At 58.3% G+C, this 14271-nt stretch overlaps 2 protein-coding genes across 4 annotated transcripts in view; both read right to left on the bottom strand.

Moving 5' to 3' along the window:
* Positions 1 to 4592, bottom strand: part of TTYH2 (tweety family member 2) — a 41275-nt gene extending 36683 nt beyond the window's left edge. The window contains exon 1 of one of the 2 annotated variants that reach the window (XM_014839606.3): positions 4396 to 4592. In XM_014839606.3, the coding sequence (XP_014695092.2) occupies positions 4396 to 4524 (129 nt within the window). In that variant the 5' untranslated portion in view covers positions 4525 to 4592. The remainder of the gene's footprint in view (positions 1 to 4395) is intronic. The other variant, XM_044744845.2, reaches the window with a different exon arrangement.
* Positions 4593 to 9710: 5118 nt separating this feature from the next.
* Positions 9711 to 14013, bottom strand: RPL38 (ribosomal protein L38). Of its 2 annotated transcripts, none has more exons than XM_014839700.3 (5): positions 13920 to 14013; positions 13676 to 13712; positions 13478 to 13538; positions 10468 to 10590; positions 9711 to 9780 (listed from the first exon to the last, which is right to left on the bottom strand). In XM_014839700.3, the coding sequence occupies exons 2-5, from the start codon at positions 13676 to 13678 to the stop codon at positions 9755 to 9757; spliced, it is 213 nt and encodes a 70-aa protein (XP_014695186.3). In that variant the 5' UTR covers positions 13679 to 13712; positions 13920 to 14013; the 3' UTR covers positions 9711 to 9754. The 2 variants fall into 2 exon arrangements, with proteins under 2 accessions (XP_014695186.3, XP_014695187.1); XM_014839701.3 differs by having other exon boundaries at positions 13861 to 13927.
* Between the last annotated feature and the right edge of the window lie 258 nt (positions 14014 to 14271).

Genomic DNA, 14271 nt, shown 5'->3' with positions numbered 1-14271 from the left:
TTGACACTCCAAGTCCCCATGGGTGTGGGAGGGGGGTGCAGTGTGGAAGAGGGAGATCTTGCCTTCCAGAGGGAGCGGGGATCTCTGCTCACACGCCCTCCTGCTCTGACAGACAGAGCCCAGAAAGAAAGGACAAGTTCCCACATCGCCCAGCACCTCCTCCCCTCCAGCGCCTCCCCCTGCCCTGCAGCCGCCACCGCTGCCTGGGCTGCCCCAACCCCGTGTCCACAGCCCCCACATCAGGGCTCGGGTTCCAGCCTCTCTCCTCATCAAAGTGACTTCCATTAGATCTGGTTTGTCACTTTGTAACCGAAACCCAGAGCACAAGCCAGGACCCAAGCTGGGGACAGCAGGGACTGACGGGCACTCTGAGGAAGCCTCTGCTGCAGCTGGACGCCAAGGGGCTTCTGCACTAGGTGGGAGAGGAGGCAACAGCCTGAGCGTCCCTCACCCAAGACCCCAGGAGACAGTCAGACAGAGAGCCCGACTAGGGTGAGGCCAAGGGGAGGGGGGCTGGGGTACACAGTGGGAACACTTCCTGGGGCCGGTAGGGGGTGGGGGACAATGTGACTGTCCGATGACCATGACTCAGTGTTCACACTGGATGAATGGGGCTTCCTCATCCCAACTTTGGCTCCTCTCAAACCCCACAGCTGGGCTCCCCGCCTGCCCCATCCTCCTGACACTTGCCCCCAAGTCGTGGGGTGGGGGGAGGCGAGGGGAGAGGGCACGGGGAGAAGCCCTGTAGTTCTGGGTCCAGCCCCCACTCTGTCCTCTCCCTTAGCCTGAGGACACACATTCGAGACTCTCTGGGGAGTCTGTGAACTGAACTACCCAAAGTTAACATGTGACAACGCTTGCCTAAGTATAAAAAGTCCAAAACATCTCCTCTTCCTCCTCGTGCGTGTCCCATAAGAACGGCTGGTCTCCCGAGGCCAGGAGAGGAGGGCCGGGCGGGAAGCACCCCCGAGGTTCCTGCACGCCGGAGGCAGGAACAGCAGGCCTGTGCGTGGCACTGGGCACTTACCAAGACATCTCAAGCCCACTAGCACATCAGAGTCAGGTCTCCTCCAGAGTGGATCAGGGACGGGGACAGTGGCACCAACTCCCGGGGCGAGGAGGAACCCGAAGCTTGTTCTGGGAGACACAGCTGGATGCTGTGCCAGGTGCCCTTTCTGCTGTCCCCAGCTCTGCGCAGCGGGTCCCTGGCCAGCTGGGGTACCCTCCTTCCCAAGCCACACTTGTGGCAATTTATGCCGTGCCAGGCGGCGCTGGCCACAGGCGTTACAGCCTCTAACTCCTGCGTCCTTTCGTTATCCCTTTGAAGTCAGGATCATCTCCATCTCCGCTCCTTCTCGTGCACTAAAGGTGAGCAGACTCAAGCCGGGGGTCTGGACTGCTTCCCCCCAGACACAGCACTCGGGGCCGGGAGCTTCCTCCACCTTGGTGCTCACCTCGCTGCTCTGTGGACCCGCGGGCGACCTCCCAGGAGCCTGGTGGACGCGGGCCAGGGCCTGAGCAGGGACCCAGGATCAAATCCCCTGAGGGGTGGAAGGGTCACCATCAGGGGCTTCCCTGCTGCCCAAGACCCCAGGATGTGAGTGGGAGGCTCTGGGAGCTGAACGTGTGCAGGATTCTCCCGTTTACCAGGCGACCTGCCCTTGAGGCACCTGCATTCTTCTTCCCTCTGCCTCCCAAATCCATGCACGGCCGCCCCCTCCCCTGAGCTTTCCTCCAGGCCTGCACCTGCCCGTTTCGGTCTCCACTTAGTCTTTGGTGTACACACACACACACACACACACACACACTGTACCACAAGCCAGCACTGTCCAGTTCTACCTGTGTTTTCCAGTCTTCCCTGATCAGGGTCTGTAGCTCTCTTTCCTCAGGGTCCTGGATTTGGACATGTTGCTGGACCTCAAGGCCAGTCTGACTAATAAGTCATATCCCTGGGTCCCACGATGTGCTATGGGACCCTCTACGTACCAAGTATGTTACATGGAATAGCTCATTTAATACTTGCAGACGAAGGAAGCAAGGCTCAGAGAGGTACAGACACCTGTCATGGACACACAGTAAGTGATAAAACTAGGATTCTAATCCAGACAGCTGGATGGCAGAGGCCCAACCCCAGCTACTCAGCTGCCGCAGCACCGAACCCAGAGGCCCTGGCTGTCTTGGTCAACGTGTCACTCCACGTCTGGCACAGAGCTTGTCCCTAATCAAGTTTGCTGAATATGACTGATAGCAGAAGGTACCCAATCCATGGTGTTAAGTGACCTGCTGCCTGACTCTGGCAGGGACTGCCACTCGGGAGGAAAGGGGACGTCCAGGAGAGACCCATGGTCAGACAACAGGGGAACTTACCAAAATAGGAGCTGCCTTAAATAACACCCAGAACCAGACTTCCCCTCCAGGCCCACCACACTCATCTCCCATTCAGGGCCCTCGGGAGGCCTAAGTGGAACAGGAGGGTGGGGTGGGGCTCGTGTCAGGATGCCCAGGAGCCGTGGCCCACCAGTAGGGGATGCCCTCTGGGGTCACTGGATGCCCAGCACAGTGTGCCAGGGTCAGAACCCTGAGACGACGGGGCAGGGACTGCGAGTGGGTCCCTCTGGCTCAGCTGCCACCTCTCCATGGGACTGAGAGGGGTGGGGCAGGCTCAGACCCTGCCAGCCACAGCAGCTGGCCAGACAGGTGCGGTCTCTGGGGCCCAGAGGGGTACGGGAGTCCCCCAGCACGCCTCCCCACACTCGAGGTCTTCCTGGCCCAGCCTGGACTTTAGATTTCCTGCAGCGGACAGGGGAAGCTATGGCGAGAGACTCTGGGTGCAGGCTGTGGGGTGCAGGGTTTGGGGCACACGCACACGTGCAACAACACAGCTGTCTCTGAAATCATATCCGCCCTCCTCTTTTCATGCATTCACTGGGAGCGGAAGATCCCCTCCAGCTATCCCCAGGCAGCCACATTCTCAGGGAACACCGACTTCCACAGGCGGGGCTTGGGGGAGGGCGGGGCAAACCCGCCCAGCTGCCTCCTCCATCGCTGCCAGTGGGATCCCGCCGGACAGCAGGAGCGGGTCCTGATTCTCCCCTCCTCGGGGAAGGGCAGCTACCGTTTGCTTGAGGCCAGAGGGTGACAGGGACACTAGGGGTTATTATTAGATTCTCGGTCACCAGTGCAGTGCACACTCTCTGGGATCAGGATCCTCCGGGCCTTGCAGGAGAAAGGCCTGGCGGGGCAAGAGGTGAACAGCTGACTCCCAGCTCGGCCTCCAAGAGGCCCCACTCCTCCCGGACCAGCCCCATTCCACGCGAATGAGCCCCACACCGGGAGATCCTGCAGAGAACCTGACACTGCAGGCAGAGGCCGCCGGGGCTCAAAGTCCCCAGATGGGCGTGTAGCTCTGAACAAATGGGCCCGGCCTGGGCTTCCCAGCCCCTGCATCTTTGACCCAACAGAGAACTGACTCAGCCAGACCACAGGAGCTGGAAGCAGCCTGGCCAGACCTGAGAGGGCTGGGAGATTCTGCAGCTCTGCCTGGGCAAGAAAGTCTGGGGACCTGCCGCCCCACACACACTACTGGGTGCAGAAACCACAGAGGGAAGGGCCAGCAGAGCAGGGAAAGGGCGGAATTGCAGGGGGAGGGGAGTGGCTGGCCAAGAAGCCAAGACCTGGGAAATAGAGAGCCTAGAAGGTGTGTATGTGTGGGGGAGGTGACGGTGGTGTGACACGGGGCTGATCTGGGGCCACCTTCCTTCTCCCAAATACCCACATGTGCCTCTGGTTCTCAGCTCACCAGAGGCAAGTCGCCCCCTGCCGCCGCCCCCAGATGGGGCCCAGGCAGAGGCGTTGGCAAAGGCTCCCCGCCTGCAGGCAGGGGCTCCTGGGGCGGGAGGCGGCGGGGGGTGCTGCCGAGACGGACTCGGGAGACTCCGGTCAGTTTCTGCCCAGACTTCTCCGAGGCCACCCAGCCCCGGTAAGGGGAGCGCCCGTCTTGGAACCGCAGGAGGAAAGCCCGGGGGCGCCCCTCGGCGTCCCCACAGCTCGCGCGCCGGAATTATCCGGGTACGGGCACAAATGCTCCCACCTGGGCCCGCGCTGCCCTCCCCCTCGGCGCTCACCTCCCCTCCCCGCCCTTCCGCCGCTTCCCCATCGCCAGCTCCACTCCTATCTGTCGAGTTTCCCCGGCCCATGAGCTTCCCAGACGGGAGGGCTGTGGGCCAAGGGTCCCGGGGGAAAAGGGCTTTGAAGAGGTGAAGGGAAGGGGCTGCGGAGGAGAGTGGGAGGGGTCTGAGAGGCGGGTGGAGGGTGGCAGACTGGGGACGGGAGAAACGGTGGTGCTGGGACTTGGGGCGCCGGCCGTGGCCCGGGAATGGGGCGGCGCGGACTCACCTCCCGGTAACTCTCGTCGCGTGGGCTGAAGGTGCTGTCCACCGGCTGCAGGCGCAGGCCGAGGTGCGGGACGCTGTGCAGCCACACCACCCACCAGGGCGCGACGTACTCCACGCGCGCGGCCGGCATGGCTCGGCCCGAGTGCGCCCGCCCGCTGCGCCCGCCGCCGCCGCCGCCGCCGCCGCCGCCGCCGCCACCGGCCCGGGACGCGCGCCCGCCCCGCCCTTCTAGGCCCCGCCCAGGGCCCCGCCCCTGAGCGCGCCCACCCCGCCCCCTCCGGCCCTGCCCCCTGCCCTGGGCGCGCCCTCCGGCTGCAGGGGGTCATGCCCAAGATCCCGCAGCCTTTTTCTGGTCCCGAGTCCGTCCTGACCCCACAGGCGAAAGAGGTGGAAGGAGCAGGGAAAACAGCCCAGAAGGCTCCTGAGTCTGGACTTCACAGCAGTCCCTGGGTCCCGGGCCTCTCACGCCTTCTGCCGGATGAAGGACATAAAGTGTCAGCGAGCGCAGCGGGCAGTCTGGCAGGAGAGGTGAGGCTGCCGTTCCGAGGGCTGACGGACTGGGGACGGAAGGGAGCAACAGTCAGTCCCTGAGTCACTAGTTCTCAACTCACCCCCAATCGCTTACTGAGCATCATTGTGTAAACCACGTGGACGCAAAGAGAAAGAGGACGTGGTCCTGCCCTCGCAGCGCCCGGCCCGTCTGCCCCAGCAACGACCTGGGGCCACCTGGAAGGAAGCACAGGGGCCTGAGAAAGCAGCTGGACTCTGCCCGGCAGGCGGGACCGGCGGGCCTCCCGGAGGAGGGGCCCCTCGAGCTGCGCAGAGGGGAGGGGAGGAGAGCTCTGCCAGCGCCGCAAGGGACCCGAGAGCCGTCAACTCACACACATTTCCTGAGCACCTACTCTGTGCCAGGCACTGTCCTCTCGGTGAACGAAGGCCGACGAACACGCTTGCCCGGAGGGAGGGTGCCGCGCTTTGGCGGGCGGGTGGTGGCCGTGCACACAGATGGACGGAAACCCTGCGATGCGGGAGGGTGCTTCGGGGAAAAGCAAAAGCAGAGCAGGGGCAGCGGGCCTGGACGCGGTCGGGGCCAGCCGAAAATCTGAGAAAGCCTCGCGGATGCTTTGCCCAGGGCTCTGAGCGCTTACGGAGGCCCCGGGGATGAAAGGGCCACCGTCCCGCAGCTGCAGGCAGCGTGCCGTGTCGGCAGGACGCGCCAGCCGGGCCAGGACCGGGTGAGGCTGGAGACAGGGTCAGGGCAGGGTAAGACCGGCTGAGGTTGGTGAGACCGGAGCCCAGGAGTTAAGGGGTCGTAAGAGGATGGGGCTTGGGCTGCAGACAGGGCTCGGGCAGCCAGTCTGAGGGATAGTAGCCCGGGCAGGGGGCGGGGGGTGGAGGGGGTAGTGGGCAGAGCCCTGGTGAGAGGACACCCGAGAGAGACCCCTCGGTTTCTGCCTCGGGGAGCAGGGTGGGTGCGGGGACCCTGAAGAGGCCTGCAACATGCATGGCTGCTGCCGCTAACCAGGCCCTTCTCAGAGATTCCGGTGTCCTGTAGTCTGGGTCACCGTTCCCTGAGCCTGACTCCGGCCATGTCATCTGTGCATGCCCAGAGCTGAGGCCGAGTGGGGCTCAGAGGCTGGAGACCACTCGCTCTTATCTCACAGGCAAATTTCTTTCATAAATTCAACAAATTTTGATTGAGCACCTTCTCTGTTCTAGGGGATATAGTGATGAAGAACACAACTACTGCACGGGGTCCAGGGTCTAATAGACTAGGAGGGCAGCCTTTACCCCACCCTGAGGTTAACCACAGAGCCTGGAGGTGCTTTCACCAGGCAGGTGTGGCGTGTAAAGGGGGACCGAGGCCTGGGCAGGATGCTTCATGAGGAAGGACACCTGAGGTGAGAGATGAAGCATGATGGGGATTAACTCGGCTGTCCCAGGGGAGGACTCGGAGCAGAGGGACAGTACCTATGAGGCCCGGGACCCGGCAGGGGGTAGAGAGGAGACCAGCCAGTGCAAACCCCGGAGTGAGGGGGTGACAAGGAGGAGGGAATGGAAAACCGCAGGGACAGGGCACAGATCTGGGGCTGTTTGCTGTCTGGGGGGCGAGAGGGAGCTCTGGGCGCTGGAAATGTGCTCTCTGACTGCAGTGGTGGTTATACAACTGTAGACGTTTGTCAAAATTCATAGTACTGTGAACCAAAAAGGATGAGTTTCCCTGTAAATTATACCTCAATAAGCCATACTTTAAAATAAACACCTTTACTAAAAAAAAAAAAAAAAATTAAAACAATGAGAAAAGAGGCCGGCGAGGTAGCAAGAGCCAGATCATAAACCGCCTGGCTGGGAGGGGGTTTGGTCTTGGAAGCGGCCCCCACTGGTTGCCTGGTTGCTGAGAAAAATGGGCCTGCAGCAACTTCGTGGGGCCCTCAGTGGGTGCTGACAACCAGTTGGACACGCAGCCTGGAACCTCGCCGGCAGGCACTGCCTGGTGCGGTGCACACCGTCGTCCCCTCCCCTCCTCCAGGCCAGCAGCACAGAAGGCTACAGCCGCTGATCCTTGCCACCAGCCTCCCAGGCCACCCGGAAGTCAGGAGGACGTGGCATTCCTCTAGGGAGATTAGTCACAGCTGTGAACTCAGAGTGCTGTAGGAGGGCAGGGAGGGCGAGATACCAGAGACCCCAAGTGGGAGGGGTCTGCCTCCTGTGGAGTGGCATGGAGTCCTGCCCTGAGGATTGACCTTGAACCAGCTCCTTGCGGGAGCTTGAGCTGGGCCCAGAGAGGGAGCGGGTGGAGGAAGGAAGTGGGAACGCCAGCATCTTGAGGACACTAACTGCAGAAGCCCTCCCTCAGGACTGTCACCGAAGCCACGTGGGTGCAGCTCAGGATACCCAAACCTGCCTGGCTGGTCTGCACCCAGCTGGACAGTGACCGTTCTAGCTGCTTCCCTGGAGGCCTGCTGACCTGGACAGGCGAGCCAGCGAAGCAAACAGCAGAAGAGAACTGAGGCCTCCCAAGGCCTCGTGATGGCACGCAGCTGCACGGCTCACCCGAGCGAGCGGACGAGCTGACCTCGGCAAGGCACGGCTGGCCCTGCCACCTGGGGGCTTAAAGACACACCTCTGCCTCAAACCAACTTGATCAGAATCTCAGGAGTCAGCCCCAGCGCCATGGTGAATTTTTACAAAGGGCCCCAAAGGACACCAAGGCCCGGCCAGGGCTGGGAGGCGCGGATGAAAGGATGCCTTCTCTGGACACAGAGGCCAGACAACTGCTCGCAGGGTTTGTCTCCTAGGAGCTGGGGCTCTTCTTTGGACGATGTGCGGGGACAAAGGGAGCCCGAGAGGCAAACCCTCCCTCTTCCTGGGAAGCCTGAACCCTGACGGCGGGGAAGACTGGAAGCTGCCCCATCGGGGTCTGTCAACAACCACTGAGCGCCCGTGCACTCCCCTGCCAGAGACAGCACCCACGCCTCTCATGATCGGATTCAAAAACTTCACACCCTTAACACTCGCACAGAAGAAAGTCGGCCAACAAGCAGAGGCACTTAGCTTCTTGGGGGTGGATTTTATCGTGCGGGAGGTTTCCAGGTCTGCAGGGGCTGCTGCTCATTTGCTGTCCATCCTGACATGACCCCACACTCACCTCCTCTCAAATTTGACAAGCGCCAGGATCGCTTCTAAACCCGTTAGCTCACTTTACCCTCACAATAACTGCTGAAATAGGTATTGCCACAACCAAATGGAAACTGAGGCAGAGTGCTGGGAAAGGCACTCAGCCGCCTAAGAATGGGCCTCGGGGCTGGGACATGTCCTTGCCAAGGGCTAAGGAGCCCACACAGCCTGTGCCATGCCTGCCACGTGTGTGGGATTATCTTTCATTTCAGGCTCAACAGTTTTCTCTCTGCTGAAAACATGCGCATCATATGGCAGCTGACCAGGCACACTGCTATCCGTCTTCCGAGGGGAGGGCTAGGATGAGGGTCCTTGCACTGAGGCACGAGGCCTATGAAGGCCTCATGAAGGCAAACAGCCCCGCCGCTGCGCAGGGGCACAGCCGCCGGCCATGGGGACCGGCACCCTCTGCTGAAGCTGATCTTGCTGTCCAAGCACTGTCCCATCCACGCCCGTTTTCTCCTTGGTGACTCCCATCCCATTTCAAGATGCAGGGGGCAGTTTGTCTGCCCCTGGGAATGCTAACTGGTGCACGCGCTCAACACACGGGTGTGGGAACTTCCAAAGATCATGCAAGTCAGCAAGCGATAGAACCAAGATTTAATCTCCAAGGAGTTAGGCCTGGCTGGGACCTAACTACTACACATCAGGATCCAGGCCTTTCTGCACCTGTTTGAGCAGCGTGGCCCACTTGCAACAACACCCGCACCCCCCCCCACCCTGTGAATGCATTTATCCCACTGCCCTCAGAGCCCAGGGTCAGAGCTCGGGCAGGAACCTTGGCTCCTCCCTTTAAATGCAATTGGATGTTAGACCGCTCTGTCAGTTCCAGGCTGTCTTTTCCTGGTTCAGGATGTCCCTTCCTTGAAACACTTGGCCCATTTTGCTAGATGAACACCTACTCATCTCTGCTCTCAGCTTACAGGTCCCTTCAGGGCCCCCTATCTGTACTGTCCTTTCATCTCACTGCACCCCATACCGTTCCCCAACTCCACTTCATCGTGAGTGGCACTAAGGAAACACAGAAAACTGAAGTTTTATTTTTGTGCCTGAGAACCCACAAGTGTCTTAGTCTGGAAAAAAACCTAAAAAATCTTGCCCCTACCCCTGCATCAAGGAACACCTCCACACAGCAGACATTCCAAGGACGGGACGGCTCAGCTTGCAGCCATTTCCAAAATGGCTCATCAACTCCTCTGTTTAACTACCATTTTCATTATCAGGGAACTCATATTACCCGAGACTTTTTGGTGAGGAAGATTGGCCCTGAACTAACATCTGTGCCAATCTTCCACTATTTTGCATGTAAGATGCCACCACAGCTGGGCAGATGAGCAGTATGTAGGTCCATGCCCGGGAACTGAACCCTTGAACCCCGGGCCACCGGAGTATGTGAACTTAACTACTCTGTGACAGGGCCGGCCCCAACCCGTTACTTTTAAATCTCATGGGTGCAGACTGGCTTATTTCCACAAGTATCTGGCTCTTCTAACTGCCTATTTCCATCCATTTATTTTCAAATAGACTAGATTAGGGATGCAAGGAGGTAGCAACCAGGACCCCCATCCTCTTCCCACCTGAAGCCATAACCAAGGAACACCTCCCTTCCCGTCCCCAAAGACAAAGGACACTGAAAAAGATTTTCTTCGGATTTTAATACAGTTCGAATCAGCATGCCTTGTTCATTTCAGCTCCTTCACTGCCAAACCTAGAGGAAAAGATAGAGAAGTGAGTCACCCAGCAGATACATTTTATTTGAGTTACTGTTGCATGTCTGCATTTTGTACTTAAGCTAAAGAGGGCTCAGAGAACTCAGAAAATAAGTGCACGAAGGAGGTTTTGCCTAAAACATGAAGTTAGTGTTTGATAATACCAACACTCGCGCTCTCAGCCTTAAAAGGACCCGTTCAGTCCTCAGAGCCAAGCAGCAGTGGCTGGCTGTTCAGTGTGAAGCAGCCTGCAGCACCCTCTGCTCTCCTCCGGCAGTTTCCCCATGGCTCTCAGCGGCTCTCCTGGGCCTCCGCCACCAGGACTGGCCCCTCTGCTTAAATAAGCTCACGGCCCATCGTATCTGATCAGTTTCCCAACCTGAACAGGGGGCCAGTGATACCTGTACCTGGTATCAGTGTAGGATTGTGGCGAGGATGAAAGGAGCCACAGAGTCAGGGTTAGCTGTTCCTATCCTGCAGATGGGAGGGAGGGAAGCGAATGTCCCCTGGCCAGGGAACTAGTGCTGCTACAGGATGGAGTCCCCGCGCCCCCGACAGCAAGAGCAGACACGTGGACACACCACAAAGCGGACCTTCCTAAAGCTGGCGATAACTCAAGAAACAAGATGGCGACACACGCACCTGCCATAGCTTTGGCTGCCCCCCGGGACTTGCAGCTCACTCACCTGGCGGCAGGGACTGCTTCAGTTTCTCTGCCTTCTCTTTGTCTGTGATGACCAAGGTATAAAGGTATCTGCTGCATCGAACTTTAAACTTCACATTATCCTTATTCTTCTTGATCTTGACAGCTATCAGACGAGAATTAGCAGTTAAACTGTAGCACAGAACAGAGACTCACACAGTTTACCTGCTTCATACTTATGCAGAAAGCGGCACTTACGACTGCCACCACTGACAGCTGCGCTCGCTCCCCTGTACTGCCCCGCTACGACCCCAGTATTTAAACAATGGCAGAAATCTAGATTTCCCCTCCTAATACTCAAGAGCCTAAGGCTTAATCTTAATTGGTTTGTTTATATTTAAAGATCTGGTACACTGCACACATCCCAGAACCCTGTGTCCATGTTTTTTTTAACGGGCTGGAAGTAGTTCATAAAGCAAGCAGATGGATTGTCTGCTGGGATCCAGAACTTTCCACCACTCTACTTCTGGAAATCAATTCTCTGCGTATGCGACGACATCCTGGGGCAATGGTAAAGCTCTTCCTTCAGGATCCCCCTACCACACACAGCGAGTGTGTGCTGAAGCTTTTCCTACAATTCGTGCAGAACCCATTTTCTGGGCTCTTTACTGCTGCCAAATTCTCTCTGAGGACCACAGCTCAGACACTACAGAGCCCCAGGTGTACGTAAAATTCACAGTGCAGAGTGTGGTCAGGTCCAAGCGCCAGTGCATTTCCCCGAGGCCCGCAGCTGCCCTGGCTGCTGGAAGACACCTGCCTCCCAGGAGTAGCGAAGCCATTCCACCCACCTGTCAAACCCCTTGTTCCAAATTCTTTAAACCAGCTCACAGACACTCCCAAGAACCAGTGGTTACAAGCGCAGGCCAGTGCCAACGGGAGTCAGGTGGCTGAGGGCTGACCACCAGCTCTAGAGCCTCAGCCCAAGCACCGGACACTGAACATCAGCACCTTCCAGAAGCAGCACAAGGGAACCTGTACTCAGGACCCGTGGCTCCAGCCCTGCCCACAGTGCTACAGGGAGAGGGCCTGGCCTAGGAAGCAGAAGCACTGCGCTCTGAGCCGGCCAACGCCTTGGCTCATGCGTGAATAAACCCGGAAACCTGGACATTCATCAAACCCAATTATTTTGCTCTCCTCTCAACATCCCTCTTAAGGCTACGTACACTGCACTGCCGCAGCCGCTGTCGGGCGCCTGTCAACAAAGGTGAACAGTCCTAAGGTAAGACGTGTGGCTCTCTTAAAAAAAACGTTTATTCAACGCTGCCATATGATGCAGCAATTGCACTTCTGGGTACTCACCCAAAGGAACTGAAAGCAGGGACAAGAAGAGCTACTCGCACATCACAGCAACATCGCTCACAACAGCAAAGGTGGAAACAACAAAGGGTGGAAATCGCTCAAACGCCCACAATGGATGAACGGATAAACAAAATGTAGTATATACATACAACGGATCATTCAGCCTCCAAAATGAAGGAAATTCTGACACATGCTACTACATGGACGCATTCATTATGCTAAACGAAGTAAGCCACTCACAGAAGCACACAGACTGCATGACTTCACTTATCCGAGGTCCCCACAGCGGCCAAACTGACAGAAAGGAGAACAGTGGTAGGCAGGGGTTGGAGGAAGAGAATGGGGAGTTACTGCTTAATGGGAAGAGTTTGGTTTTGGAAGAGGAAGAGCTCTGGACGTGGAGGGTGGTGACGGCTGCACAGCCCTGTAAATGCACTTAACATCAGCGAACTGCGCATCTACAAGGTTGACCCAAAAAACACTGAACACCCTATTATATTCAGGGGACCACGACCCCAACCCTCACAGGCCACACTGTCTAAAATCCAGCTCTGTAACAAAATTAAAATGCAAACGAACCTGATGGATTTATTTGGTGTCATTTCTTCGGTGTGCTAGGCTATCTAATGGGGCATCTGATCTGACCCTGGCACCAATCGCGAGCTACCACCACCCCTTTCGGACCGACATAAGGAACTGGTGGCGTCGGGTTCAGCTTGTCAAGGACAGCTGGCTACTGGGAGAGCAGGGATTTGAACCAGGCAGCGACCCAAATTCCCAGATCTGAGCTGAAACTAACGTGATAATCACCTCTCTTTACAGCACCACAGCATACAAGACACAAGCAGGCAGTCGACAACCACTGGGCAGGGCAGACATGCCCACCAGGCGCTACTTGTTGCCAAAAGTCGTCACCAGTTTACACTGTACCAGAGAACTGAAGGCCCCACACAGGTAATGGGGACACAAATAAGACTCTCCCGTCCCCCTGGGAATCCACTACCAGGCTCTGCTGCGCCCCACTGTTTCATCCTATCACTGACTTAGGACGTTAGAGACGACCAGCGTCCCAGCCCACCCCCACACGTCGCCCAACAGGGCTCTACTTCCACCAACTACCCGATTTTCTCCACGACAAACCCGTGAGAGGGAAAGCAAGCCATAAGGAATATTTGACGCAGCAGGAAAAGGACGACACAACGTATGAATTCAAGATCGACTCTGTGTAACGCACAAGCCCCCAAACCTCCTTGAGCTGCAACAAAGGGCTAACAGCAGGATCCCCTCCCACGCCTGGTGTGAAAACTGAGAACCTGCAGGCAGCTGGGGGCGACACGTCATCAACCCAAACCCAGCTGTTCTACGTGTTTGTCGCATCGACTCCTTCCCCCCTCACTTACAAGCTAAGAAACAAACACACGTGGTACTCAGTGCACCGGGAGCAGGGTCTGCACGCGGCCCACGGGACACACGTCTACAAGACTGTTACCCAACACACAGCACCTGCTACGCACTCAACAAAGCGAAAACGAGGCAGGCCGATTTCTTGGGGGTTCGCGATCGGCTGGGGGAGGGGGAGCCAACACGTGAGCCGGCAGAAAGCGCGAGCGAGCCGCGGCTCGCGGACAGCCGGGCACGCGGAGCCCGAACGCACGGCCACCGCCACCCATCTGGCCCTCGGCGCTGGCACTTACACTTGGCATCCTTCCGCCGCGCCGTGAGCAAGAAGTCCTTGATCTCCTCGATTTTGCGAGGCTATAAAATAAGACACGGGAAACGACCTGCAAACGTGCTTTATCTGGCGGTGGCCAGCGCACCCGCCCGGCCCGGAGACCCCCGCCCAGCCGCGCCCGCCCCTACCTCCCCGGGAGGTCCCGGCGGCCCAGACTCACCATGACTGTAAGGGGCGCGGGGCGGCGCGGCCGGCACCTGCGGGAAGACAAGCGTTGGCGTCAACAGAGCGCGGGGACCCGCAGCAACCCCGCTGCCCTTCCCCGCGGCCCGGAATGCCGGCGCCATCGCACTCCATCCTCCTCTCCCGCACCGTCGACCCAGGCCCGGGGTACCCAAGTCTCACCCTGCCGTGGATTACCCCGGATTACACCCTAGTTCCCGAGTACCGCCCCAGACACTTACAGCAAGCGGCAACAAGGGAAGAGAACGGAAAAGGACGAGACTTCCGTTTCCGGGCAGTTAAACCCTCCCCCGGAGGAAACTGGGTATGGTGTCTGCAAAGGGTCAAGAGTTATTAGGCGTTCGCCCTACCCATGGCAGCATCTCTGCCCCCTTCTGGCCTAGATTAGTAGTGCAGCTTCAGAATGCAATGGACTGCCACCTTCTCCACACCCTCTCTTCTCCCACCCCCCCCGCCCCCCCCCCGGCCCCATCTTGGCTTTGCTAGATTTTATTTCAGATCCAGTTTGAAGACCTAAAACTTATTATCTATGCCTTCATTAGACCTGTGCACTGGGCATCTACACAGATTTTC

The sequence above is a fragment of the Equus asinus genome, chromosome 13, assembly GCF_041296235.1.
Source record: "Equus asinus isolate D_3611 breed Donkey chromosome 13, EquAss-T2T_v2, whole genome shotgun sequence".
Lineage (NCBI taxonomy): Eukaryota > Metazoa > Chordata > Mammalia > Perissodactyla > Equidae > Equus > Equus asinus.
Note: the sequence above shows the minus strand (reverse complement) of the source record. Positions and strands in the feature narration are given on the sequence as shown.

Excerpts from the sequence above, each read along its gene's own strand:
- RPL38 (XM_014839700.3), bottom strand. Across the intron at positions 10,591-13,477 it reads GCGGCGGAAGGATGCCAAGT|CTGTCAAGATCAAGAAGAAT; the intron begins GTAAGTGCCAGC and ends CTCGTCTGATAG. Across the intron at positions 9,781-10,467 it reads GAAGCAGTCCCTGCCGCCAG|GTTTGGCAGTGAAGGAGCTG; the intron begins GTGAGTGAGCTG and ends CTTTTCCTCTAG.